At 43.4% G+C, this 27,193-nt stretch overlaps 1 protein-coding gene and 1 pseudogene across 2 annotated transcripts; one reads left to right on the forward strand and one right to left on the reverse strand.

Annotated features, from left to right (window-relative positions):
* Positions 1-441: 441 nt before the first annotated feature.
* LOC126189835 (U6 spliceosomal RNA) lies at positions 442-541 on the reverse strand (annotated as a pseudogene).
* A 3,882-nt stretch (positions 542-4,423) lies between these two features.
* Positions 4,424-26,915, forward strand: LOC126187763 (uncharacterized). Of its 2 annotated transcripts, none has more exons than XM_049929024.1 (2): positions 4,424-4,936; positions 26,674-26,915. In XM_049929024.1, the coding sequence occupies exons 1-2, from the start codon at positions 4,465-4,467 to the stop codon at positions 26,787-26,789; spliced, it is 588 nt and encodes a 195-aa protein (XP_049784981.1). In that variant the 5' UTR covers positions 4,424-4,464; the 3' UTR covers positions 26,790-26,915. The 2 variants fall into 2 exon arrangements, with proteins under 2 accessions (XP_049784981.1, XP_049784982.1); XM_049929025.1 differs by having other exon boundaries at positions 4,424-4,858; positions 26,620-26,915.
* Positions 26,916-27,193: the final 278 nt, after the last annotated feature.

A 27,193-nucleotide genomic window follows, 5' to 3' on the forward strand; every position in this document is an offset into this window, starting at 1 on the left:
GAGGCAAAAGACACTCAGTTAATTGTGTATTCGCCTTATCAAGATTAAAAGAAGTATTGTGGAATCAAAGTCTGTAAGAATCAGGGTTATTGAAGTTTATTAGAGTTATGATTCTCATAGAATATTTAGTGTCATAGCGCTATAACTCTGTAAATATTTTCTGATCTACAATAATACTAGTAAAGAAGAATTAGCTGACAGTGTCCTAACTTATGGAGAACCCAAAGAGAGCAGCAGGACTCATATAGAATTACTGTTGAAACAAAAATAAATTCCGTACCTGCATCTCGGTAGTTAGTAAGGTTACTACATTTTATCAGCCATTAGTTACTATTCGTAAGAATTAAAATAGATCATCGATGTCTTTAGCGTGTCAAGAAATATCTAAAGTGAAACAGATGCTTTACGTTACAGACGGGATCCAAGAAAACGACACTATCCAAACCATATTTTTTCTTCATTTTGACTTCCTTTCGCAGGGGCAATGGTAATGTTCACTGTATTGATCCAGTTTGAATATGTATACTGTCGATGCGAGTACGCACTGCGAATTTTCCCTCTCTGGTTATTCAACCTTAGCATCTAAGGCTCTGACTGAAATGGCGTGAAGCAGTGGTCCCGAAAAAGTCTCTCCTCTACCAGCGCTAGAGAAAATCGTGACATTGTCGACGAAGAATACATGTACCTGTAACCAATGTAGTGTTTCGAATCTAGCTGAAAATCAAGCGGTTACTACTTACGTGTAAGGAAGAAAAAGACTGATTTCTTTGAAATCTAAATCGCGTCTATTTCACCATCCCAAATGAAGTAAAACATAATTACAGAGTAAGCAGATGTAAGATTTCTGTTCTTTGGTAGTCATATGAGTTGATGTGGTTTCTTTTTAAACCATCTCATAAGTCTCTCTTGTGACACAACTCTCCCATGAACTTGCAAAGACTGAAGAGCATTGGAAGCTCAAAAAAGACTCACGAACAAATAAATTAAAAATGTGGAAGTTTGATGAGTTTCAACGAGTAATGACGACGTTGTCAGAGTCTTAATGACGTGCTGGATCGATTTTATGTTAAAATTTAAATCTGAATGGGAGGATGAGAATTTTAACCAAAGCTCTCCAAAATGAGATGGCAGTATCTCAATCACTATCGCAGACAGATTCTGCTAACCGGAATAGAACATACAGAAATTAGGCAGATTCTGCAAGCAGAACCACTTACAGAGTTTACAAGAGATGTAAAATTGGTTAAATCATGTGCAATACGTTGCAGACAGATGAGAGTGTTTAACAAGTTTGTCTGTGTGGCCTACCTCAGCAGCAAGCACAGAAATACTTGTCACGCAAGTAAAACCACCTTTTCTTGCTGCAACATAATTTATTTTTCCCAGACGCGTTTCACTTTTTTCTTGCTGTAAATTTTCTTCAGTGGGATCTATAACGATACGGTTTTGTTATTTTTAGATTATCTAACAGTTCACGTCGCGATTTTTTATGTAAATAAGTAATTATTTACAGTCCGCACTACCAATTTATGTCCGACACATAATTGTGCATATGTGTCGGAAATAAAGTGGTAGTGCGACCACCAGACCAGATGAGAGGAAACACAGATCACAGCAAACTGTAAGTAATTACTTATTTACATAAAAAATCGTGACGTGAACTGTTTGATAATCTAAAAATAACAAAACTGTACCGTTATAGATCCCACAGAAGATGCTTTAGAGTAAGAAAAAAGCGAAACGCGACTGGGAAAAGTAAATTAAGTTGCAGCAAGAAAGGGCGGTTTTATTTACAAAACAAGTAGGTATAAGAGTGTTTAAGTGCGTGGACCGTAATATCCGTCATTTTCTGTGATAGTGAACTGACTGAATTCCTATAGTTGCATATGATACCGCTTGTTCACTGTCGTGGAGAGTTGAAAAACGGCGGAAAATGTACTGACGGCAAACACATAATAACGGCGAGAGGTATACATGGACTTCGCACAAAACTCGGACAATGCCGAAAAAGGCAACTATGTATGATCTGATTGAGTATAATGAATATATGGATTCCACAATTTCACTGTATCGAACAAGCATTGTGAATTCAATTTTTCAGCACGATCGGATCAGCTGATACTGTTCAGTCGAAACAATGGCTTATTGCCTACCTGTTCCTCAGACTGACTCACAGTGACCGAGAACGGCCCACTCGAAAGTTCAAATTAACATCTTCATAAATGTTTTATACGAGAATTCCTTAAACTGCAGATTTACACACAAAAGCGCAGACTCTGAATCAACGTACCCAGTAGATTCGACATAAGACCAACAAATTCGACGCTCGGGACTTTGAGAGAGTCTGATTAAATTCGTATATATAGTGAATGTACCGTTGCGTTTCAGCTGTTACTGGCTCAGGTCACAACTATCAACCACAGTATTGCGCATTTACCTTATATAAGCTGAAGTTCCTGTTTAATCTAGGGATGTTTTCCCAGTTTCATGCCTACTGGTGGTGCTTACTGACTAAATTCTGGTGTATGGTACTATGTAACTTATATATTACTCTGTCACAGTGTAACAGACCGTATTAAAGCGTACGCCCGACAAGACGGTTTATGTCAAATTTACGTAGTGGCAACACTTGGCCTACAATTGAACCTCAAACAGACCCATTTCTGATGCTGACGTTGCACTAGTTCTGACGTTTTAATTTCTGACAGTATTGCAGTCTCAGATTAATATAAGTGTGATATAGTAGCTCATACAAATTGTAAAATTATAAAGAAAGTATTAAGTCTTAAAATATGTACAGTACAGTATATTATACGATTTCAATATTCGAATAATCATTGTCTCTGCAGTCAAATTAGCATTCTTTGTCTATTCAGAATAAAATCAATATTTCAGGTATCATATTGCATTTCTCTGTTTTTTTATATTGATAAAGAATAGTATTATGTACTATGCCCGAGTCTTGGAGTCACTACGGAGCCCGTGCAAAATTCTGTATTGTCTGCTACAACTTGCACTATTCCACATGCAAAATTTAAAATCTGTTTAAACTGTGACATGAGAAATAACATTTTTTCTACATGCGGCTGAGCAAATGCCGCAACAGACCATAGTTCCTAATTCTCAACCGTCAAAAAACCGCCTTTTCGTAATTATGACCACCCGTACGTTTAGCTGCTTGTCAAATTTGCCTTCGCTTTTTTGCTTAGTAGTATAATTTCCTGTCCGTCAGTCAAGAATAGTTACGTCACAGAAAGAGACGGAATACCTGTTTTCAGTAACAATGACGTTCAATTGAACATCCGTCAACATTAATTTAGGCTACCCGTGGTTTACAGGGATGCTTCTTTGAATAAACTAATACCGATTCTTTCCTCCATCCTACTATAAATTAGCTAGTGAGAACTGTAATAAGCTCCAAGTGTAGAAACAGTTATTTGGTTTGTAACACTAAAATATTTGTTGATCAAGCTTGTTATTGATAGCATTAAGTATTTTGATGTAGACTCGTGAGACAAACAAGGGAAAGTATACTCGTAGATTTAAAGTATTTATTAATGATTGATGAAATCTTCGTATGAAGATGACGACTACGGAAATCGCTGAAACGTTACTGTCCATCTGATGCTATTACCAGAGACAACCTACATTTAAACTCAGCACATCTCCATGGGGAGGGGAAGCAACCAAGTCTAAAGTGCCCCCAACATTGACCTCCTTGATGATGTGGAGTAGGAAATTCGTTGAAACGTTGCTTCAAGTCGACCCTGTCACTTGGCTGCCATCACGAGCAAGATTTCACGAGTGAGATTATCTGAGAAAGCCTACACTCCCATTCAGTAATGATGTTTGCCGAAGAAGAACGTTTACTTCAAAGCGCCACTGAATTCTCTAGCAGAAACTATTGTTGTTGACTATTCATAAACGTTCTTCTTTAAATTGGTTGGTTGGTTATAAAACAACTACTGAAACCATTTAATAAATCTGGAATGTACTGTTTTCTTAAATATTTTTTGACATTCCTTTAAATACGCAATCAAAACAAAAGATTATATCGGAAGCATACACAGAGCACCGAAGTGAACTAGTGGCAAACTACCGTAGCAGTGGGGGGCCAGAGCTTAACGTTCGACCGACAACGAGATTATTCCAGAGTAAATAACTGAGGAAGAAAAAAAATATTTATTTACTTTTATGATCAACTTTTGGAAAAAAAGGCGGTTTAATCTTGAGAGAAATCATACAGTGTATTACCTTATACCAAGACGTGCTTTCTGGTTACGAGTAAGAAGATTGCGAGAATGAAACCGCGACGGATCGGCAAGCCGAGGAAGTCAACCGAGACGCCGAGATGCGGAGAAACCGTCCGTGACGCGAGTATAAATACGTGTGGGAGCGCTGGACGAGGCAGCACAGTCGTCCTGTGACGACTGATCCCACAAGTGTCCAGTAACTCCGGCAGCAATGGCGAGATCGCGGGCTTCTAGCAGGCGGCTGCTTCTGGCGCTGTGCCTGGGCGCCGCGCTCGTGGCGACTGTGGCCGCGGGAGGCTACGGAGGCGGAGGGCACGGGGGCGGCGGGGGCGGAGGACACGGCGGCTACGGAGGTGGCGGCCACGGAGGCGGTGGTGGCGGCCACGGGGGCGGTGGCGGTGGTCACGGGGGTGGTGGAGGTGGCCACGGAGGCGGCGGTCATGGGGGCGGCGGCCACGGAGGCGGCGGCGGCGGCCACGGAGGCTACGGAGGCGGCGGTCACGGAGGTGGCGGCGGCGGTCACGGAGGCTACGGAGGCGGCGGTCACGGGGGCGGCGGCGGCGGTCACGGAGGTTATGGAGGCGGTGGCCACGGAGGCGGCGGCGGTGGTCACGGAGGCGGCGGTGGTGGACATGGAGGCTACGGAGGCGGTGGTCACGGAGGCGGTGGTGGTGGACATGGAGGTCACGGAGGCGGCGGCGGTGGCCATGGAGGCGGCGGCGGTGGTGGTCATGGCGGTCACTATGGCCGCTAAGTGTCACTCTTCCTCTCTACTAAGAAATCTCTTACTTTCGGACACTAAAAATTCCCACTTCTGTACTGTCTGGACATTGATTGAGTCAAAAATTTTTATTTTTCTTCAATAAAATGTCGCTTAAACTGTACATTAATTGTTTTCCGTACTCTTTCTTCCCTTCTTCTTGTGTTACTCACTTTTATGTCGTGTCACTCGTTTCTGAACACGAAAACATTTGTGAGTTTCATCACAGTAGTTGCTTTATTACGAAGGTTCTACTGCATCTTACCTTGTTATGTGGTAACCAACGTATTAGATTCTCCATTGTTATATGTATGCTTTTAAAGCAACTGGTAAATTAACTTATTCTATAAGTGCTACAATTCCAAAATGGATCTAAAAGAGAATTTCCTTTCTATCATGATTCCGAAGTACTATGAAGTAAATTTAAATCTTTCACTTACGCTGGATAAAGTCTACAATAGCGTATATTTAAATCTCTGTTCATGTCGTATACTTTATATTATCACATTGCCGAAGATTCTTGGTCAATATTTGTGCAATTCAAAGTACATCCATTAGAAAAGCGAAAATATTGCGAAAAATAGTTCCATTGACCAGTTCATCTAACTACCGCAGTGTTAAGATGTACACGATCAAGATACAGTATACTTCACATCCCGAGTGACTGAAGAAAGGCACAGAGGCTACAACACTAAGTGGGGTGTACCAACTCATACACAAACTGAAAACGTTTCAAAGTGAAATCAAGCCGATATTAAGCCGTAGTCTGTGAGATCACATACTACTGAGTCCGTCAGAAAAATTTACACACTCTTTAAGGAACGAAAAGCATTAGTTATATGTTTATTTTACATTTAATAATTGAACGCTCATGTTGTACAACCTTAAATTTAGCACATGGTTACTTCAAATGTTCAGAATGTTCACCGTTGGCGGCTAAACACATAACAGAACGACGAGCGGTCTCCGAAACTACGTCAGCCAGTGTTGCAGTGGAGATCGCTGCATATGTAATCCCCTGGCGAAATTCCTCCACCGTGCGTGCCTTTCGTCGATAGACGTTATCTTTCACATTTCCCCACAAGTAGAAGTCCACATGTGTTAGTTTTGGCGACCGTGGAGGGAACTCAATTGGCCCTCTTCGTCCAATGCAGTGCCATGGAAAATTGTCATCCAGGAATGTTCGTACGGCTAGGTGGTAGTGTGGTGGCGCCCCTTCCTTTTGGTACAAGACCTCTTCATCAGGTCCATAAAGGGCACGTATACCTGGCAAAATTGATATGCATATCATTTCCAGGCAAACTTCTCCAGAGGCAGTCGCATCGAAGAAAAAGGGTCCTACCATGCCCCTAGATGATAGTCCGCACCACGCATGAACCCCTAGTAGAGTTACAGTTGGTCACTTGTCGTTCATGAGCTAGCCTCACGAGTTGCAGTTCACACCATGAGAGTCTCTGCTGTCAGCCACGCCTGCCCCACACCTTTTACAAGCTTACTACTTGCTGCACTTTTAAATGATTCACTTAAAAATAAAAAAGTGATCTTTCATACAATTCAGAGGTTTACAACTACAACGAAAATTTCGTTACTTCCCATTCTACCTACATAAATATGGTATGCTGCGGCCTATGCTTCAACCACATGGTCTACAAAAGTCAACTGTGTCGAGATCGATATTCTTGTTTTGTTCTCACGCCTCAACTCGGGAGTGGGCGAGGGACAGTCTATTCTATCTTAGGACGAGACGGTATAAGTACATCATTTGCCATCAAGGTTTTTTCGTCTTTTTCGTTCGCGGCTCTTCTTTGATTGTCTCTGCCAGAAGGGTCATTCTCGTTAAAAGTTTTTCCTGCCATATGTTCTCGGAAGAGAGGCTGCTGCCTTCTGGCAAACTTCCACCATCTGTTTCTATTACCTGTGTAACGTCTCTTAGGAAAAGACACATTATGTAATAAAGAGAAAGCATTATGTGTCATGTTTTGTTCTTGTATAGAATTATGTACTGTTTTTTTTATTTAGATAATATCTGTGTCGGCGAGTACTGAAACCGCCACAGACGATACTTATTAAATATCAAACAAAGATGAGAATATGTGACTACTATAAATAGTACAGAACGAACATTAATTTCTCTGTTGTCTTCTTGGAGTTACGTGAGTGGGAAGAGCCTGTGACGTTATATGGTACGCTTGCGTAGCATTCTTTTGTCAAGATTGTGAGAGGGACGCCATTAGACAGACATAGCTTGTGAAAGGTGTGTAATAACTTGATTTGTTTAAATGTTTTGAATAGAGTTACTTAGTGAAACCTTGCATTATGATTTGTAATAAGCTTGCCTGGTATTTTATCCCATCCCTTTAAGAAATTTTCAGTTATTTAAATATTATTCGTGGTGCAGAGCTGCGCTACGAACGAACGAGCCGCTGCCGCGGCGCATTCAAACTGCATTAAATGAAATCAATCATACCGCAAAGAAGGGGGCAGATAATAGTGAAGTAAAATTATTTCTTTCAGCTTTCTGAACTGCAGAGCAGAGCAGCAGATTTTATGATGTGTTTTACAGGTTGACGCAGGCTGCTGATAATATATTATTAACAGTGTAAAAAGGTAATTTACCTTCATAACATAAAAGAAACCTTGCTGTGCGGAGTTCTGGTCTGGCCAACCTTATAGTAAAAACATCTTTTTCTATGACAATAGTCTCATGTTCTCGTGTTAGTCGCGGTACTTATTGGTGTTTTACTGTTAACAAAAATCCACTGCAAAATTTTGATGTTGAACAATCATTGCGTACTGTAACATCAGTATTGATAACGAAGTAATTTTCATTAACCTTTTCAATAACTATAAAGTAAGGAAGATATGTTCAACTTTATGGCGAGTTACAGTAACGGAAAAATGTTCCTTTAATAGAAAGCCAGATTAATGATCAAAAGAAAGTCATAGCACAGCATCACTAAAAGGTATTTTGGGGCTCTTTTCGTAGCAACATATTTTATCTCATATGTGTATGTATGTGTCTCACGATTAATGCCATGTATTAATGAATGTACAAAAATTCTTTCGTGAAAATACGCACCACTGCAAGCGAGTCAGAGGAAAAGATCCTGATAGTACTGAGAAACTGTAAGGACTACATAATCCGGGGGCAGCCGAACCCCGAAATCAGATAAACTAAAGATAAGACTACTGTGTAGTTGTCCTCTTTGTAGAAGCTTAACTCCAGTGAAGTGATCTCATATCGCTAGTGGTGTGCGTAGTTTGACGTTAGTATTTATGACAGGGCAAAGTTGACTGTAGATAGTAATTTTTAGTGTGCAGTGTATTGTAGATAAATTACCATATTCTTTGTACATGTGGTAAAACTGTCAGATCCTGTGTTCGAGTAGGTAATTTATGAATATGGTTAAGTTGCGTAGTCAACGTCCGAGCAATATGGATACTGAGGAACAGCCATTAGTTAATGCAGGAAATGTAGAAACGGGTGCATTAAGCAGTACAAGTACTCTTTTTGAGGATATACCGTGCGAAAATGTGGGGGCAGAGGGACAGGAAGTGGTGCCACCGCCCACCAGTGCACAAGGAGATGTAGATAAAGAAATTGTACCACCCTCAGAAAAGCAGGAACCAGAGAGCGGTAATCTGCCTGGTGGGTATTCACTTCAGGCAATATTATAGCGCGTGCTGGATTACCATTCAAAATTTGCGCAACAACAAGCTGTAAAGGACGAAAAAATTGAGATCTTTCTCGCACAGCAAGCTGAGCGATATCGCCAGCTAGAGGAAAAGTTTCTTGCCCAGCAGGCTGAGCGGGATCGCCAGCAAGCTGAGCGGGATCAGCAACTTGCGCAATCGTTAGAAATTATGAAAAAAGAGATTGCCTGTATGAAACGGAATTATGAGTCGATACCTAAGGCCGTGCAGGAGTTCACTGTACAGGTCAACAACCTGCAAATAGCAAACACTAACATTGTAGACAAGTTAGGTGTCTTGGCCAACCGATTAGAAAAGCTAGAAATAGATTCCACACAGCTTGTAGAGCAGAAGTGGAACGAACAAGCGACTAAACTTGAAACCGAATTCAACTCTTGGCTAGAAGCAAAGGAGAGCGAGATGGACAAAAATATTAACTCTAAGGTACAAGCAGCCATGGCAGATAGAGATTCCGAATCGTTCAGTACAGCAGTAAATAGTCAAGTACAGATCGACGTGCAAACCATCAAACAAATACTCAGTGAGGATATTCCGCAGTGGCAAGTGAATATTATCAAACGGATATCCGACCTGGAAAAGGATTTAGCACAGAGCAGCAAACATCTTGAACATGAAACTATGTCGCCAACAGCCAATGTTTTTGGCAACGCACAAACTTATACGCGACGCAACAATGGTGAATCTTTAGGCGATAATGCGAAGAGCTGTAGTTTCGGTTCGGAGCACACAGCCTATGTCCCAGGAGCCAACCAGTATAGTCCAAAAATATTGGTGGAAGAAAGTTTGATTAAAAATAGGCAGTTTCAAACGTTTACTACTGAACGGAAGTGAGTACACCCATTAGTATTCATAAAAAGCTTTAAAAATATCTTGCCTAGTGTGTGGAACGAAGCACAGAAAATTCAATACGTAATGTCATGCATTCAGGGTGACGCAGCGTTGTGGGCTACGGAAGTAGCAGACAGCTGCATGACGTATGAACAGTTCGAAAGGGCGTTTTTGTTGAAATACTGGTCACCTTGTATACAAGAGCGGCTAAGAAAAGAAGTATACAATCCCGAACCGTGGTATTTCGAGAAGTATATAAACAAGACGCGCTACTGGGATGAGCCTATCTCACCAAGAGACATAATAAGACTCCTAAAATCACATTTACCCATTCATATCAAAGAGAAATTAATACACGATCCAGAGAGCGACATGGAACATTTCCTGTCTGTTCTAGATTCAATAGACTTAATCCAGGAAGACGGAAAAGCAGCGTCTAATCACTCACGGAACAATGGATCAGGGTGTGAACATGACAGAAATAATAGTGCACAAAACCACAACCATGGAAATGGTGGGGGCATTAACAAGCGGCAAGAGCACTCGCAAAATGGTAATAATGGTAAAGTCAGAACGGGTATGGGCAGCCGTCCCATAATAAAAAGCGTCGATTTGACGGCTGGTACGATTCCGGACTGCCAGGGACCAACCGCTGGAAAAATGCGCGAGGTCAGTGGCATAGCAATTACAGCGACAGTAATCGCAATTGGAATCAGAATCACCGACCAAGCCCAGAACGGCAAAGTAATGACCGGTACGATAACAAAAGACCACCACTGCAAAACGCGCCTATTGCGCAGTTGTGGCGGCCTACAAATCAAAACGTACACATAGTAGAGGTCGCGGACAATAGCTGTCCAAGTACCTCCCAAGTAAGCCATCCAACAAACTAGAATCGGCCACGATATGCTCTCCGTCGCTGGCCAAGGGGTGGAGTGAGAGCAACACGAATGACAATAATATGCCTGGAATACATATGCTGCGATACAACGACGGAATCAGTATGGATAAAGATCTACTGACCGAACCGCATGAATGTAATAAAGATAGCAACGAAAATGTGAAAGCCGTAATAGAAGCGAAAATCAATGATGTTGCAGTGAATATAATCATCGACACAGGTGCCTCAGTGAGTGTAATGAGCACAGAATTGTTTAAAGCGCTGGGGAAGGGACGTGGCATACCGACTTTCCCGGTTAATAATTGCAAGGTGTCTGGAGCTATAAGTGCACAGAGCCAATTAGTTAAGCACCAGATGCAGGTGGAGATTTGTAAGGAGGGCGAAGCCATAGTGAGGTCGTTCCTCATTGTTAAAGGGTTAAAGGTGGCCTGCATTCTGGGAGTAGATTTTCTCCGTGAGAGGGACGCAGTGATCGACCTCTTCTAGGGAAAACTAAGCATAGTTAATAAAGGTAGGAGGATTGAGTTGTCTATGATGAAATCGAAGGAGGTACTTGTGCCATGCTGCAACCGAATTAATATCAAATGTAGGAACCCCTGGGTACTACACCTCGATGATTATTCGCATGTGGCAGATCTCTATTATCCTAGAATGGAAGATAGAAATTTTGAAACAAATATTGATGCATTTCAAACCAAAGTACAGGAATCTGAAAGTTTAAGCAACATACAAAAGCAACAGTTGACGCAGCTGCTATCGGAATATACCATGGTATTTACCGACCGACCAGGAATAATCAAGGGGTACCACTATCACATAGAGGTGATGGTCCACAAAACGTCTTGTCGCGCATCTTACTCCATCCCTTGGTCGAGGAGGGAAGTAGTGGCTAAAGAGATTCGAAAGATGTTAGAATGGAATAGTAAAATTATTTATTCAACGACCTGTCAGATGTAAATAATAGCAATAAGAAGATTTCAATTGTGTTTCAGAGTATAAGGATGTTAACTTTAAGAAAGAATTCGTGTGTATTAGAAATTTTGAGAAAGAAAAACATTTAATAGATAAGCATAGCATGAAAGTAGAATCAATAGACTGAGCAATAGCAGGCAAACGGAAGATTTTGTTTACAGACAATTAGTGCCATTAAAAATACTATATGCTCATCAAGCAATGAACAATCTTTTTGTTGACAAAGTAATGAATAATTTCTTGAATCATTTTTCATTTGTAGTAAGTAAGTACAATTAATGATGAGATTTCATCTACACTCCTGGAAATTGAAATAAGAACACCGTGAATCCATTGTCCCAGGAAGGGGAAACTTTATTGACACATTCCTGGGGTCAGATACATCACATGATCACACTGACAGAACCACAGGCACATAGACACAGGCAACAGAGCATGCACAATGTCGGCACTAGTACAGTGTATGTCCACCTTTCGCAGCAATGCAGGCTGCCATTCTCCCATGGAGACGATCGTAGAGATGCTGGATGTAGTCCTGTGGAACGGCTTGCCATGCCATTTCCACCTGGCGCCTCAGTTGGACCAGCGTTCGTGCTGGACGTGCAGACCGCGTGAGACGACGCTTCATCCAGTCCCAAACATGCTCAATGGGGGACAGATCCGGAGATCTTGCTGGCCAGGGTAGTTGACTTACACCTTCTAGAGCACGTTGGGTGGCACGGGATACATTCGGACGTGCATTGTCCTGTTGGAACAGCAAGTTCCCTTGCCGGTCTAGGAATGGTAGAACGATGGGTTCGATGACGGTTTGGATGTACCGTGCACTATTCAGTGTCCCCTCGTCGATCACCAGTGGTATACGGCCAGTGCAGGAGATCGCTCCCCACACCATGATGCCGGGTGTTGGCCCTGTATGCCTCGGTCGTATGCAGTCCTGATTGTGGCGCTCACCTGCACGGCGCCAAACACGCATACGACCATCATTGGCACCAAGACAGAAGCGACTCTCATCGCTGAAGACGACACGTCTCCATTCGTCCCTCCATTCACGCCTGTCGCGACACCACTGGAGGCGGGCTGCACGATGTTGGGGCGTGAGCGGAAGACGGCCTAACGGTGTGCGGGACCGTAGCCCAGCTTCATGGAGACGGTTGCGAATGGTCCTCGCCGATACCCCAGGAGCAACAGTGTCCCTAATTTGCTGGGAAGTGGCGGTGCGGTCCCCTACGGCACTGCGTAGGATCCTACGGTCTTGGCGTGCATCCGTGCGTCGCTGCGGTCCGGTCCCAGGTCGACGGGCACGTGCACCTTCCGCCGACCACTGGCGACAACATCGATGTACTGTGGAGACCTCACGCCCCACGTGTTGAGCAATTCGGAGGTACGTCCACCCGGCCTCCCGCATGCCCACTATACGCCCTCGCTCTAAGTCCGTCAACTGCACATACGGTTCACGTCCACGCTGTCGCGGCATGCTACCAGTGTTAAAGACTGCGATGGAGCTCCGTATGCCACGGCAAACTGGCGGACACTGACGGCGGCGGTGCACAAATGCTGCGCAGCTAGCGCCATTCGACGGCCAACACCGCGGTTCCTGGTGTGTCCGCTGTGCCGTGCGTGTGATCATTGCTTGTGCAGCCCTCTCGCAGTGTCCGGAGCAAGTATGGTGGGTCTGACACACCGGTGTCAATGTGTTCTTTTTTCCATTTCCAGGAGTGTAGTAATGTAACAGGTGTAATTGTGTTAGAATTAAGGAACCCTGAGAGAGAGTCTCTACTGGACAAAAAATGACTTTGTAGTACGAAACAATTATGTGATGTAACGTTACTGCCAATAGTGATCTGAGAACGACACTGGAGCAGAATTCAATCAAAGACAAACCCGTTCCGTGTAACCTACGCTTTGTATGTATCGATGCTTCAAATGAAGCCTGTGTACTTGGTACACGTCCTTGTGTATTAATTACGCGGCACGCGAATCAAGTCAATCAACGCGGAAACTACACTGTAGTCCTGTAGGACAGATCCTTAAAAATAAATACTAATACTAAATGAAGTATTTATTGAGCATTATGCCCAAGTCCAGCTGTCATGCACATGGTAAAATCTGTTTGCTAGATGGGTGATAACCTGGCAAGCTACACCGAAAAGAAAAGAAAACTATGTACCAAAAATCACACACCTTTAAATAATTACAAAAAAAAGCCATATATGTCTAGTAAAAATACTAAAAGTGTGTAATGACATGGTAAACACAATGGACTCAATGTAGATGAGAGTTATTATGCTAAGAACAGTTGATATGCATTAAAAATAAACTGTGTGCATAAACAATCTAGGAAAGGACGGAATATTGTGTGTAGCAGGGACAGAAAATGACTGTTGTATCTGCACTAATATATACGTCGGAATAAGTCAAGTGTTGAGTGACTAACTGTCATAGTGCAGCGCTCAACGAACAATAAATTTACTGTGTGTAAAAACGGTAGTTAGTGATCCTTTCGGAGTCGATTCAAACAAACATCGCTCGACGGAAACATTTAGTGTGTGTGAACCGAAACATTTTCGCGTGTTGAGAGACGCTCTGGCAGCGTATCGACCGTGAGAACAAATGAAAGTGTGTAGTACAACGTGCGTGTGACGAACCCTAAATACCAGTTTCACAACGCGATTCACTTGTGAAGCCACAAGAAACCCGTTATCAAGCCGAAACATCCTGTGCATACCAGCGAAACGACGGCTTACTGGACAATAAACGCTTTTAACCAAGTAGCATTTTCTCCCACAGCTAACAATCTGTATCCTTAAAGACAGTACACCGTTGTGGAATATTTGTTTCATGCGTTGTGATGGGGAGCCATGCGGAGAAGCAGAGATGGGTGCCGTGCCGCCAGCCAGCCAGTCGCGGGAAACAACTGCAACACGCCGACATTGGTGAATGGTTCGGCGCGGTTCGCGACTGCACGGGCGCCACCCCAATACTCCGTCGCTGTTACGGCGAGCAGGTCGTCGACCCCAGCGGTCGTTGGCACGCCGCGTTCCCGACGACGCTACGCAACAATTGCTTCGCGCCGCCCGCTCCGTACGACATTGTCGACATTCAACTGAACATTACCAACTACGCTGTTAATGTACTAACATGAAAATGATTTATTGGACACGAAATTACGTGAAAAACATTTTTTCTTTAGTTTACTGTGTATAAACTCAAAATATTATTTTGTTAGTTGTTGTATGTTTTCGTCATATTAGCGAAGCAAGCTGACACGAATGCCATACCATGGTAGAACATTTGTCGTGAGTAAGTGTAGAGACAATTCATTACACCACTGTAAAACTATTTAATGATTGACATTCAGTGTGACACAGAACACAAATATTACCACGAATGTGAAAGAGTGTAGAAGGTACATTTTTAACAAGGGGACAAACAGTTTAACATTTTATCATAAATAACCGTCGTTATCTGTGGACATTTGATAAATGCCGACTGTTCTTGATGAACAATCGGACTGCGTATTACGACAAACCAGGCGAGATGACCATGGCTCCAGCGCAGTTTTCCCAGGTTTTCTGACCGCACATAGCCCGAATGGGGGAGCCAGAAAACTGTAATGACCCTGGGACTAGGTTTACGGACACCTCACAAAGTGTGAGAAAACCATAAAGAGTGTAATTAAAATTATAGTGCAAAAGAGCAAACAAGTGAGTAGTGAATATTCCAAATAAGGTGACAAACAATGACAAAACGTACGTTAGTGGCAGCATATTGCCGAACATTCCTAACGTTGAAACTTCCTGGCAGATTAAAACTGTGTGCCCGACCGAGACTCGAACTCGGGACCTTTGCCTTTCGCGGGCAAGTGCTCTACCAACTGAGCTACCGAAGCACGACTCACGGCCGGTACTCACAGCTTTACTTCTGCCAGTACCTCGTCTCCTACCTTCCAAACTTTACAGAAGCTCTCCTGCGAAACTTGCAGAACTAGCACTCCTGAAAGAAAGGATATTGCGGAGACATGGCTTAGCCACAGCCTGGGGGATGTTTCCAGAATGAGATTTTCACTCTGCAGCGGAGTGTGCGCTGATATGAAACTTCCTGGCAGATTAAAACTGTGTGCCCGACCGAGACTCGAACTCGGGACCTTTGCCTTTCGCGGGCAAGTGCTCTACCAACTGAGCTACCGAAGCACGACTCACGCCCGGTACTCACAGCTCACAGTAAAGCTGTGAGTACCGGGCGTGAGTCGTGCTTCGGTAGCTCAGTTGGTAGAGCACTTGCCCGCGAAAGGCAAAGGTCCCGAGTTCGAGTCTCGGTCGGGCACACAGTTTTAATCTGCCAGGAAGTTTCATATCAGCGCACACTCCGCTGCAGAGTGAAAATCTCATTCTGGAAACATCCCCCAGGCTGTGGCTAAGCCATGTCTCCGCAATATCCTTTCTTTCAGGAGTGCTAGTTCTGCAAGTTTCGCAGGAGAGCTTCTGTAAAGTTTGGAAGGTAGGAGACGAGGTACTGGCAGAAGTAAAGCTGTGAGTACCGGGCGTGAGTCGTGCTTCGGTAGCTCAGTTGGTAGAGCACTTGCCCGCGAAAGGCAAAGGTCCCGAGTTCGAGTCTCGGTCGGGCACACAGTTTTAATCTGCCAGGAAGTTTCATATCAGCGCACACTCCGCTGCAGAGTAAAAATCTCATTCTGGAAACATCCCCCAGGCTGTGGCTAAGCCATGTCTCCGCAATATCCTTTCTTTCAGGAGTGCTAGTTCTGCAAGTTTCGCAGGAGAGCTTCTGTAAAGTTTGGAAGGTAGGAGACGAGGTACTGGCAGAAGTAAAGCTGTGAGTACCGGGCGTGAGTCGTGCTTCGGTAGCTCAGTTGGTAGAGCACTTGCCCGCGAAAGGCAAAGGTCCCGAGTTCGAGTCTCGGTCGGGCACACAGTTTTAATCTGCCAGGAAGTTTCATATCAGCGCACACTCCGCTGCAGAGTGAAAATCTCATTCTGGATTCTTAACGTTAGTCAATTGCTGCCAGGGGGCTTTGTAACGTCTCTTAGCAAAAGACACATTATGTAATAAAGAGAAAGCATTATGTGTCATGTTTTGTTCTTGTATAGAATTATGTACTGTTTTTTTTATTTAGATAATATCTGTGTCGGCGAGTACTGAAACCGCCACAGACGATACTTATTAAATATCAAACAAAGATGAGAATATGTGACTACTATTAATAGTACAGAACGAACATTAATTTCTCTGTCGTCTTCTTGGAGTTACGTGAGTAGGAAGAGCCTGTGACGTTATATTGTACGCTTGGGAAAGGTGTGTAATAACTTGATTTGTTTAAATGTTTTGAATAGGGTTACTTAGTGAAACCTTGCATTATGATTTGTAATAAGCTTGCCTGGTATTTTATCCCATCCCTTTAAGAAATTTTCAGTTATTTAAATATTATTCGTGGTGCAGAGCTGCGCTACGAACGAACGAGCCGCTGCCGCGGCGCATTCAAACTGCATTAAATAAAATCAATCATACCGCAAAGAAGGAGGCAGGTAATAGTGAAGTAAAATTATTTCTTTCAGCTTTCGGAACTGCAGAGCAGAGCAGCAGATTTTATGATGTGTTTTACAGGTTGAAGTGGGCTGCTGATAATATATTATTAACAGTGCAAAAAGATAATTTACCTTCATAACATAAAAGAAACCTTGCTGTGCGTAGTTCTGGTCTGGCCAACCTTATAGTAGAAACATCTTTTTCTATGACAATAGTCTCATGTTCTCGTGTTAGTCGTTGTACTTATTGGTGTTTTACTGTTAACAAAAATCCACTGCAAAATTTTGATGTTGAACAATCATTGCGTTCTGTAACATCAGTATTGATAACGAAGTAATTTTCATTAACCTTTTCAATAACTATAAAGTAAGAAAGATATGTTCAATTTTATGGCGAGTTACAGTAACGGAAAAATGTTCCTTTAATAGAAAGCCAGATCCAGAATAATAAGAACATAATATATTTTGTTTTGTTGAAAATTAATGATCCAAAGAATGTCATAGCACAGCATCACTAAAAGGTATTTCGGGGCTCTTTTCGTAGCAACATATTTTATCTCATATATTAGTTGTTATGCGAGTAATAGTAAAACAAAGCAAATAGTAACGATATTTTTGTTTTGTTCTCACGCCTCAACTCGCGAGTGGGCGAGGGACAGGACGAGACAGTATAAGTACATCATTTGCCATCAAGGTTTTTTCGTCTTTTGCGTTCGCGGCTCTTCTTTGATTGTCTCTACCAGAAAGGTCATTCTCGTTAAAGGTTTTTCCTGCCATATGTTCTCGGAAGAGTGGCTACTGCCTTCTGGCAAACTTCCACTATCTGTTTTTATTATCTGTCATCGCATTTTTATTACAATTTCCTCATCTTTCACTGTATCTGATTTACTTTCCTTTTTTGTAACTTTTCTACATTCATGGACAACCTGTTCATGTAAAGAAGTAGCACTGGAAAGACAGAGTCTTGAAACGATCAACCAAATCTCAAAATTATTACTCTGCTATTGCCAGACGAATTCAACGCATCTGCAGATCCTGATTTGGAACGTCACTAACGAAGAACAACATACCACTTTACCGAAATACCGAAATGCTTTGTGAACGAAGGGAAAAGTCACGGTGCTCCTTGCAGGGGCGGGTATGAGAACAATAACGACATACAATCTTACCTCTCAGATCACTAAAGACAGATTTCAGAGCTCTTAGGGAAAGTACGGTGCAATTTATAAGGCAAAACTTGAAATTAAGAAAAACATGTAATGTATTAACGGGTTAACAGCTTTCAGAACAACGAAATTGACTAGAAAGAGAGGAAGAGGGTTGCAACTTGTGTCAGCGAAGCGGATAAGTTGACCGAGTTATACGTGTGACATTTTCCTTGACTTCCGGAAGGCGTTCGATACAGTTCCGCACTGTCGTCTGATAAACAAAGTAAGAGCCTACGGAATATCAGACCAGCTGTGTGGCTGGATTGAAGAGTTTTTAGCAAACAGAACACAGCATGTTGTTCTCAATGGAGAGACATCTACAGACGTTAAAGTAACCTCTGGCGTGCCACAGGGGAGTGTTATGGGACCATTGCTTTTCACAATATATATAAATGACCTAGTTGATAGTGTCGGAAGTTCCATGCGGCTTTTCGCGGATGATGCTGTAGTATACAGAGAAGTTGCAGCATTAGAAAATTGTAGCGAAATGCAGGAAGATCTGCAGCGGATAGGCACTTGGTGCAGGGAGTGGCAACTGACCCTTAACATAGACAAATGTAATGTATTGCGAATACATAGAAAGAAGGATCCTTTATTGTATGATTATATGATAGCGGAACAAACACTGGTAGCAGTTACTTCTGTAAAATATCTGGGAGTATGCGTGCGGAACGATTTGAAGTGGAATGATCATATAAAATTAATTGTTGGTAAGGCGGGTACCAGGTTGAGATTCATTGGGAGAGTCCTTAGAAAATGTAGTCCATCAACAAAGGAGGTGGCTTACAAAACACTCGTTCGACCTATACTTGAGTATTGCTCATCAGTGTGGGATCCGTACCAGATCGGGTTGACGGAGGAGATAGAGAAGATCCAAAGAAGAGCGGCGCGTTTCGTCACAGGGTTATTTGGTAACCGTGATAGCGTTACGGAGATGTTTAACAAACTCAAGTGGCAGACTCTGCAAGAGAGGCGCTCTGCATCGCGGTGTAGCTTGCTCGCCAGGTTTCGAGAGGGTGCGTTTCTGGATGAGGTATCGAATATATTGCTTCCCCCTACTTATACCTCCCGAGGAGATCACGAATGTAAAATTAGAGAGATTAGAGCGCGCACAGAGGCTTTCAGACAGTCGTTCTTCCCGCGAACCATACGCGACTGGAACAGGAAAGGGAGATAATGACAGTGGCACGTAAAGTGCCCTCCGCCACACACCGTTGGGTGGCTTACGGAGTATAAATGTAGATGTAGATGTAGATGTATTATCTCAACCGATATTGACAGCAGGAAAAAATCTGAGGCACTAGTGTTTAGCGCGCCCTTGTAGTCACACATTTACGTCTCAAATTTTCAGACGTTTTCTTCTCAACGGTTGTATTTTTCTAAATTGCAGTTTCTTGGGCACTGTGATAAAAACAAAGTAGTACCTAAGTAAACGAATTGTTGTTATTATTATTATTATTACACACATGAAAAAACGTTTTGCATCACCTCGGAGCCAAGAGTCCCGGAACCTGTACAGAAAATTGGAATAGAGATCAACATAAACATCATTTCTGCCCGTTGTATTGCTCATGAAAACCACACATTGCATGTTGTAACCACCATACGGCGAGACTATCAGAGATGGTGGTACAGTTTACTGTACACACTGGTGGTACCTGTAATACCCAGTAGGACGTCCTCTTGCACTGATGCATGCCTGTACTCGTCGTGGCATACTATCCACAAGTTCATCAAGTCACTGTTGGTCCAGATTGTCCCATTCCTCAACGGCGATTCGGCGTAGACCCCTCGGAGTGGTTGGTGGGTCACGACGTCCATAAACGACCCTTTTCAATCTATCCCAGGCATGTTCGATAGCGTTCATGTCTGGAGAACACGCTGGCCACTCTAGTCGAGCGATGTCGTTATCCTGAAGGAAGTCATTCACAAGATGTGCTCGATGGGAGTGCGAATTGTCGTCCATGAAGACGAATGCCTCGCCAATATGCTGCCGATTGGTTGAACTAACGGTCGGAGGATGGCATTCACATCGTACAGCCGTTACGGCGTCTTCCAAGACCACCAGCGGCGTACGTCGGCCACACATAATGCCACCCTAAAATATCAGGGAACCTCTGCCTTGCTGCAATCGCTGGACAGTGTGACTAAGGCGTTCAGCCTGACCCGATTGCCTCCAAACACGTCTCCGACGGTTGTCTAGTTGAAGGCATATGCGACACTCATCGGTGAAGAGAACGTGATGCCAATCCTGAGCGATCCATTCGGAATGTTGTTGGGCCCATCTGTACCGCGCTTCATGGTATTGTGGTTGCAAAGATGGATCTCGCCATGGACGTCGGGAGTGAAGCTGCGCATCATGCAGCCTATTGCGCACAGTTTTAGTCGTAACATAACGTGCAGTGGCTGCACAAAAAGCATTACTCAACGTTGTGGCGTTGCTGTAAAGGTTCCTCCGTAGGTAGCGGTTATCCACTGTAGTAGTAGCCCTTGGGCAGCCTGAGCAAGGCATGTCATCAACAATTCCTGTCTCTCTGTATCTCCTCCACGTCCGAACAACATCGCTTTGGTCCACTCCGAAACGCCTGGACACTTCTTTGTTGAGAGCCCTTCAATGCGGACGCGTCGAACCGCGGTATTGACCGTCTAGGCATGGCTGAACTACAGACAACACGAGCCGTGTGCCTCCATCCTGGTGGAATGACTGGAAGTGACCGGCTGTAGGACTCCCTCCGTCTAATAGGCGCTGCTGATACATGGTTGTTTACATCTTTTGGAGCGGGGGGGGGGGGGGGGGGGGGGTAGTGACATCCCTGAACAGTTAAAGGAACTGTGTCTGCGATACAACATCCAAAGTCAACGTCTATTTTCAGGAATTCTGGGAACTGGGGTAATGCAAAACTTTTTATGTGTTTATTATTATTACTTTAAAATATCGTATCATTACCATTATTATCAAAAGCGTACAGAGCTGTAGCACTTAAGGAGTGGGGTTAATGGTAAGAACCAAGAGAGTAATAAAACCGAAAGGGATGCTTGCTTTTCTTGGTAGGACCTAGTATCAGGTACAATCTCGAAATAGGCAGACAATAAAGTCGCTACCACACAGTTTAAACCGAACTGGGAATAGGAAATGAGCCACTAACTTCGTTCCTACTTCGTCACAGTCTAGCGAGTGCACTACGCATAATTTTATCATCAGGAAGAGGAATCGCTATAAACTGTAACGGCCGCCATGCAGTAAACTTGTGTACATCAATTGGTTCTGGTTCACCGGTGGCCAGGCACGATTTTATCGTCTTGAGACAATTGCCTTTTTCCCGAATTTAAACGCATGCATTGCTTTATGTCTCCAATTAAATTGTATATTTACTACAATTTCAACTAATTTATGAGTTTACGTTTGAGACAAACTTCAACCAGGAAAACGTCTTTCTCACACTTGGGTAAGCAGGTAGCATACCAGACAGGATGAATGGTCAATCAAATCACGTCATAAAAATAGTAAGTACCGAATTTTGACTATTACCAATTTCCGATCAAGCTGCTTGTCATATTTATTTAACCCAGCACCCGTAAAATGTTTCAGCAGCTGAGGATCATGGAAATTAAGTTTCCATCTTTTGCCAGACGGACTTTTAGATATACACTTCCAACTACTTTGTGAAGCTCACAAACGAATTTACAATACTATGGCCATGTCTGGGAACCACTATCGAGCTCATGCAGAATTCCGTGACGTCTGCTATAACTTGCATTCTTCAGCATACAAAATTTAAAATAAACTGCGACGTGAGGAAAATCATTCTTTCCGTATGTCACTGGGCAAATGTCACGATCGACCATAGTTCACAGTTCTCAGTCGTCAGAACACCGCTTTTCTCTAATTATCATCACCCGTAAATTTAGTTGCTCGTCAAATTTGCCTTGGCTTTTCTGACTGATGGTGAAAAATCCTGCAGGGCAGTCAAGGTTTGTCATGTCGCCAAGTGAGACAGCTCAGGTGTTTTCAGTAACAATAATGTTCAATTGGACATCCGTCAACATAATTCAGGTAACCCTTGGTTTACAGGGATGCTTCTTTGAATAAACTAATACCGATCCTTTACCTCATCCTACTGTAAATGAGCTAGTGTGAACTGTAGTAAACTCGAAGTATAAAAACAATTATTTGGTTTTTAACGTTAAAATATTTGTTGGATAATTTTGCTATTGGCAGCAGCGAATGTTTTGATAGAGGAAAAGGTGTAAAAATAGGCAGAGGTGCAATTATAGGCACACCTCACGACGAGGGTATGGGAAGTGCTGCAGTCTCGGGACTGAAAACGGTGTCTGTTGTTAATAGACGGTAGCAGTGAACAGTTGGAAGCATTGTTTCAAGCAATGTAGTTACAGCGTCGGTTATTGTCTGAATTGGTGTTTGTTCAGGACTGCAAACGTTTGGCAGGTATGTGAAATCGTTTTCTTTTTACATCCTTCTCATTATTTTAAAAAAGTTTCTCAGTGATATCCAGAATAATGTAATTCTAAGCTACTTTTAGAAACACGTTTTACGTTACACACGCTTTTACGTTAGACGTGATAGTCGCCATGTTGCTTAAGGATGGTTGGTGTGAACGGGATATGGTTAGTCGAATTTTGTTTAACGTTCGTATGTACAACTTACACAGCAACAAACAAACAAACAGAATTTTCAGATTGCGGTAATAGACCTTAGCGCTTTTTTTCGTCCTTGCACAATGCCGAGAACGAAGAAGCGCTATGAATGTAGGAACCAGACGTATCAGTGGAGTAAATCTCAGATGGTGCGTGCCATAGCAGCTGTGAAAACAAAAGGGGCTTCTGTGAAAGGTACTGCAAGAGCACTCGGAGTGCATGGTACCACTTTGCAGAGATTTCTTAAATTTGATAAAATCCCTGAACAAGCGGTTCAAGAGACAAAGCTTGGAAGGAAACCGATTTTAAATGCAGACCTCGAAAAACAGCTAGTTTCTTATTTCCTTGAGATAGGGCAAAAATTCTTCGTGTGGACTTTGGCGGATCTGAGAAGAATGGCATTTTTATTCGCCCAGACAAATAGTTTGACAACCCCTTTCAAAGGAGAAGAAATAGGACGTACTTGGGCTGGCCTTCTTCTTGAGAGAAGGATCAGCTGTCAATTCTCAAACCTTGTGGAACATATGCCAGAACCTTAAGCTTCAATAAAGATAATGTGATGGTTTTCTTTGATTTATTAGCAGACACTTTCAACAGACACTCATAACCAGCAGACCGAGTGTGTAACGTGGACGAGACAGGCCTGTCTATTATCCAAAGCAAAATTCCGAAAGTGATAGGTATGAAAGGGAAGAAACAAATTGCAGCTCTGACGTCTGCAGAAAGAGGAGCTACAATCACATTTATCGGATGCATGAGCGCTGCGGAACATTATTTCCCGCCAATGAAAATTTTCCCTAGAGCCAACAAGTCCCAAACTCTAATGCGGAGCTGCCCCCCTGGTGCAATTGGTAGAGCCCATCCTTCAGGATGGGTTCAAAACAATTTGTTCACCGAATGGTTCATTCACTTCACTGAGAAAACATGTCCGACTGAATAAAGTCTTGTTCTCCTCATCTTGGATGGTCATTATAGCCACGTTCGAAATCCAGATGTAATTGACTTGGCGAAAGGACACCACGTGACTGTCATCTAACTTCCTCCACACAAGACCCACAAACTGCAGCCTCTAGATAAAACGTGAATGGGACCTCTGAAAACGTACTTCACCGAGGTAGTGAGTGTATGGTTGCATCACAATGGGCGTCCTCTCACACCTTACGACGTTACAGAGGCTTTTATTCAAGCCTACCTTCGTACCTAATCAGCTGAGAGAGCAATAAACGGATTCAAAGTAACTGGGTTATACCCTATGAACCGTTACATCTTTACCGACGGTGATTTCACAGCTTCTGAGTTGGTTTCAGGAAAACTTGTTCCACAGCGGAAGATAGACCTAATGTTTCTGAATCACATGCTCCTCTACTTGCTATCTCTGGACCATCGACATCATCTGCTTCTTCTTCGAGATGTCCTGATGTGCAGTCACATCAAGCTTTAGCTATGGCAGTTGATCAAGCCACTGAAACACTGGGAAGTTCTCCAGGGATATCAGCAAATGCAGTTTCACCATTCGACAAATCTTCTGCCCCAACCTTAAGAAGAGAACCACAACGCGGGGATGAAAAGCAGCAACCACCTACCACATCACTGGAACGCCCTCTGCGGACAGAGGTGCAAAATCCAAAGGCCATAAAAAAAAAACAGAAAATTTGTTTCACAAAACTATCTGATTCATCATCGGACTCTTCAGGATCCTGCAGCCCTCACCTTGTGGACAGCGATAATGAACTTGATGTGAACGATGGGGATACACCAGACTCAAAGGATGAAAGTTGCATATTTTGTGATGAAAAGTTCTCCCAAGACAGGAGACGAGAGGTGTGGATTAAGTGTGTTATGTGCCAAATGTGGGAATACTTATATTGTGCCGGTGCTGAAGGAGCTACTTACATTTGCGATCACTGTAAATAATTTCAAATTTCAAGCATATATGTACGAATGTTGCTTTTTGTAGGCTGGTCTACAATTTTGTTTCGTTTTAACCCATTTCATTAAAATATTTCAAAAGGTTTCCTGCACCATTTTGTGGATGCCCGTATATGCACCGCCTTTTCTTAAGTTCTATTTTACAAGCTTTTGTAAACCTTTGTTTTCGAATAGAAATAATGGATACTAATCATTGTTTCGACCCTCATCATTTCTTAAACTTGTTGTACTTGTTAGTTGAGGTATAAAATCTAGAATTTTTACAAAAGAAGGTACTTTAAGTGAAAACCAAAAGAAGGTGCCAATATATACAACTTTTCCTCTAGTAAAAACGTAACACAGAAAAGGAAAGTATGCTCGTAGGTTTAAAGTATTTTTAATGATTGATGAAATCTTTGGCTGAAGATGACGAGTATGGAAGTCGCTGAATGATGCTGCACCTCTGATTGTATTACTGGATACAGGATACAACCTCCATTTAAACTCAGCACATCTCCATGGGGAGGAGAAACAACCAAGCTTCAGGTGCTTCAACATTGACCTCCTTGATGATAAAGAGTAGGAAATTCGTTAAAACGTTGCTTCAATTCGACGCTGTCACTCGGCTGCTATCACGAGCAAGATTTCACGAGTCAGATTATCTGAGAAAGCCTACACTCCCATTTATTAATGATGTTTGCCGAAGAGAAACGTTTACTCCAAAGTGCCACTGAATTCTCTAGCAGAAAATTGACTAGCAAGTATTCTTGTTGACTATTCATAAACGTTCTTCTTCGAATTGGAAGGAATGTTATAAAACAACTACTGAAACCATTTAATAAATCTGGAATGTACTGTTTCCTAAATATTATTTGACATTCCATTAAATGATGCAATCAAAACAAAAGATTATATCGGAAGCATACACAGAGCACCGAAGTGAACTAGTGGCAAATTACCTTAGCAGTTGGGGCTGACAGCTTAACGTTCGGCCGACAGCGAGATTATTCCAGAGTAAAAAATTGAAATGATCGGATGGCCTTATTGGCCGGGACGACCCCATTCGGTGGAGTTCGGCCGCCGTATTGCAAGTCCTTTTTAGTTGACGCCACTTCGGCGACTTGCGAGTCAGTGATGAAAATGACGGTGAAAGACACACAACACCCAACCCCCTGCCGGGAATCGAACCCGGGCCCCCTGCCCGGTAAGCGGTAACGCTACAGCTAAGCTACAGCGGCGGACATTCGAGAGTAGATAACTGAGGAAGAAAAAATTATACTGTGCTTTTATGATCCTCTTTTGGAAAGAAAACAAAAGGCGGTTAATCTTGAGAGAAATCATACAGTGTATTTCATTATACCAAGACGTGCTTTCTGGTTACGAGTAAGAAGATTGCGAGAACGAAACCGCGACGGATCTGCAAGCCGAGGAAGTCAAGCGAGACGCCGAGATGTGGAGAAACCGGCCGTGACGCGAGTATAAATACGTGTGGGAGCGCTGGACGAGGCAGCACAGTCGTCCTGTGACGACTGATCCAACAAGTGTCCAGTCACTCCGGCAGCAATGGCGAGATCGCGGGCTTCTAGCAGACGGCTGCTTCTGGCGCTGTGCCTGGGCGCCGCGCTCGTGGCGACTGTGGCCGCGGGAGGCTACGGAGGCGGAGGGCACGGGGGCGGCGGGGGCGGAGGACACGGCGGCTACGGAGGCGGCGGACACGGAGGCGGTGGTGGCGGCCATGGAGGCGGTGGCGGTGGTCACGGGGGTGGTGGAGGTGGCCACGGAGGCGGCGGTCACGGGGGCGGCGGCGGCGGCGGTCACGGAGGTTATGGAGGCGGTGGTCACGGAGGCGGCGGTGGTGGACACGGAGGTTATGGAGGAGGTGGTCACGGAGGCGGCGGCGGTGGGCACGGAGGCGGCGGTGGTGGACATGGAGGTTACGGAGGCGGTGGTCACGGAGGCGGTGGTGGTGGACACGGAGGTCACGGAGGCGGCGGCGGCGGCCATGGAGGCGGCGGCGGTGGTGGTCATGGTGGTCACTATGGCCGCTAAGTATCACTCTTCCTATCTACTAAGCCATCTCTTACTTTCGGACACTAAAAATTCCCACTTCTGTACTGTCTGAACATTGAGTCAAAATTTTTATTTCTTCTTCAATAAAATGTCGCTTAAACTGTACATTAATTGTTTTCCGTTATCTTTCTTCCCTTGTTTTTATGTCACTCACTTTTATGCCGTGTCACTCGTTTCTGAACTCGAAAACGTTTGTGAGTTTCAACCCAGTAGTTGCCTTATTACGAAGGTTCTACTGCATCTTTCTTGTTATGTGGTAACCAACGTATTAGATTCTCCATTGTTATATGTATGCTTTTAAAGCAACTGGTAAATTAACTTACTCTATAAAAGTGCTACACTTCCAAAACGGATCTAAAAGAGAATTTCCTTTCTATCATGAT

The sequence above is a fragment of the Schistocerca cancellata genome, chromosome 5 (genome assembly GCF_023864275.1).
Source record: "Schistocerca cancellata isolate TAMUIC-IGC-003103 chromosome 5, iqSchCanc2.1, whole genome shotgun sequence".
In the NCBI taxonomy this organism is placed as follows: domain Eukaryota; kingdom Metazoa; phylum Arthropoda; class Insecta; order Orthoptera; family Acrididae; genus Schistocerca; species Schistocerca cancellata.

Coding starts and splice junctions, on each gene's coding strand:
- LOC126187763 (XM_049929024.1), top strand. CDS start 4,465: ATGGCGAGATCGCGGGCTTCTAGCAGGCGGCTGCTTCTGGCGCTGTGC. Junction 4,937..26,673: donor CGGTGGTGGTGGACATGGAG/GTCACGGAGGCG, acceptor GTGGACATGGAG/GTTACGGAGGCGGTGGTCAC.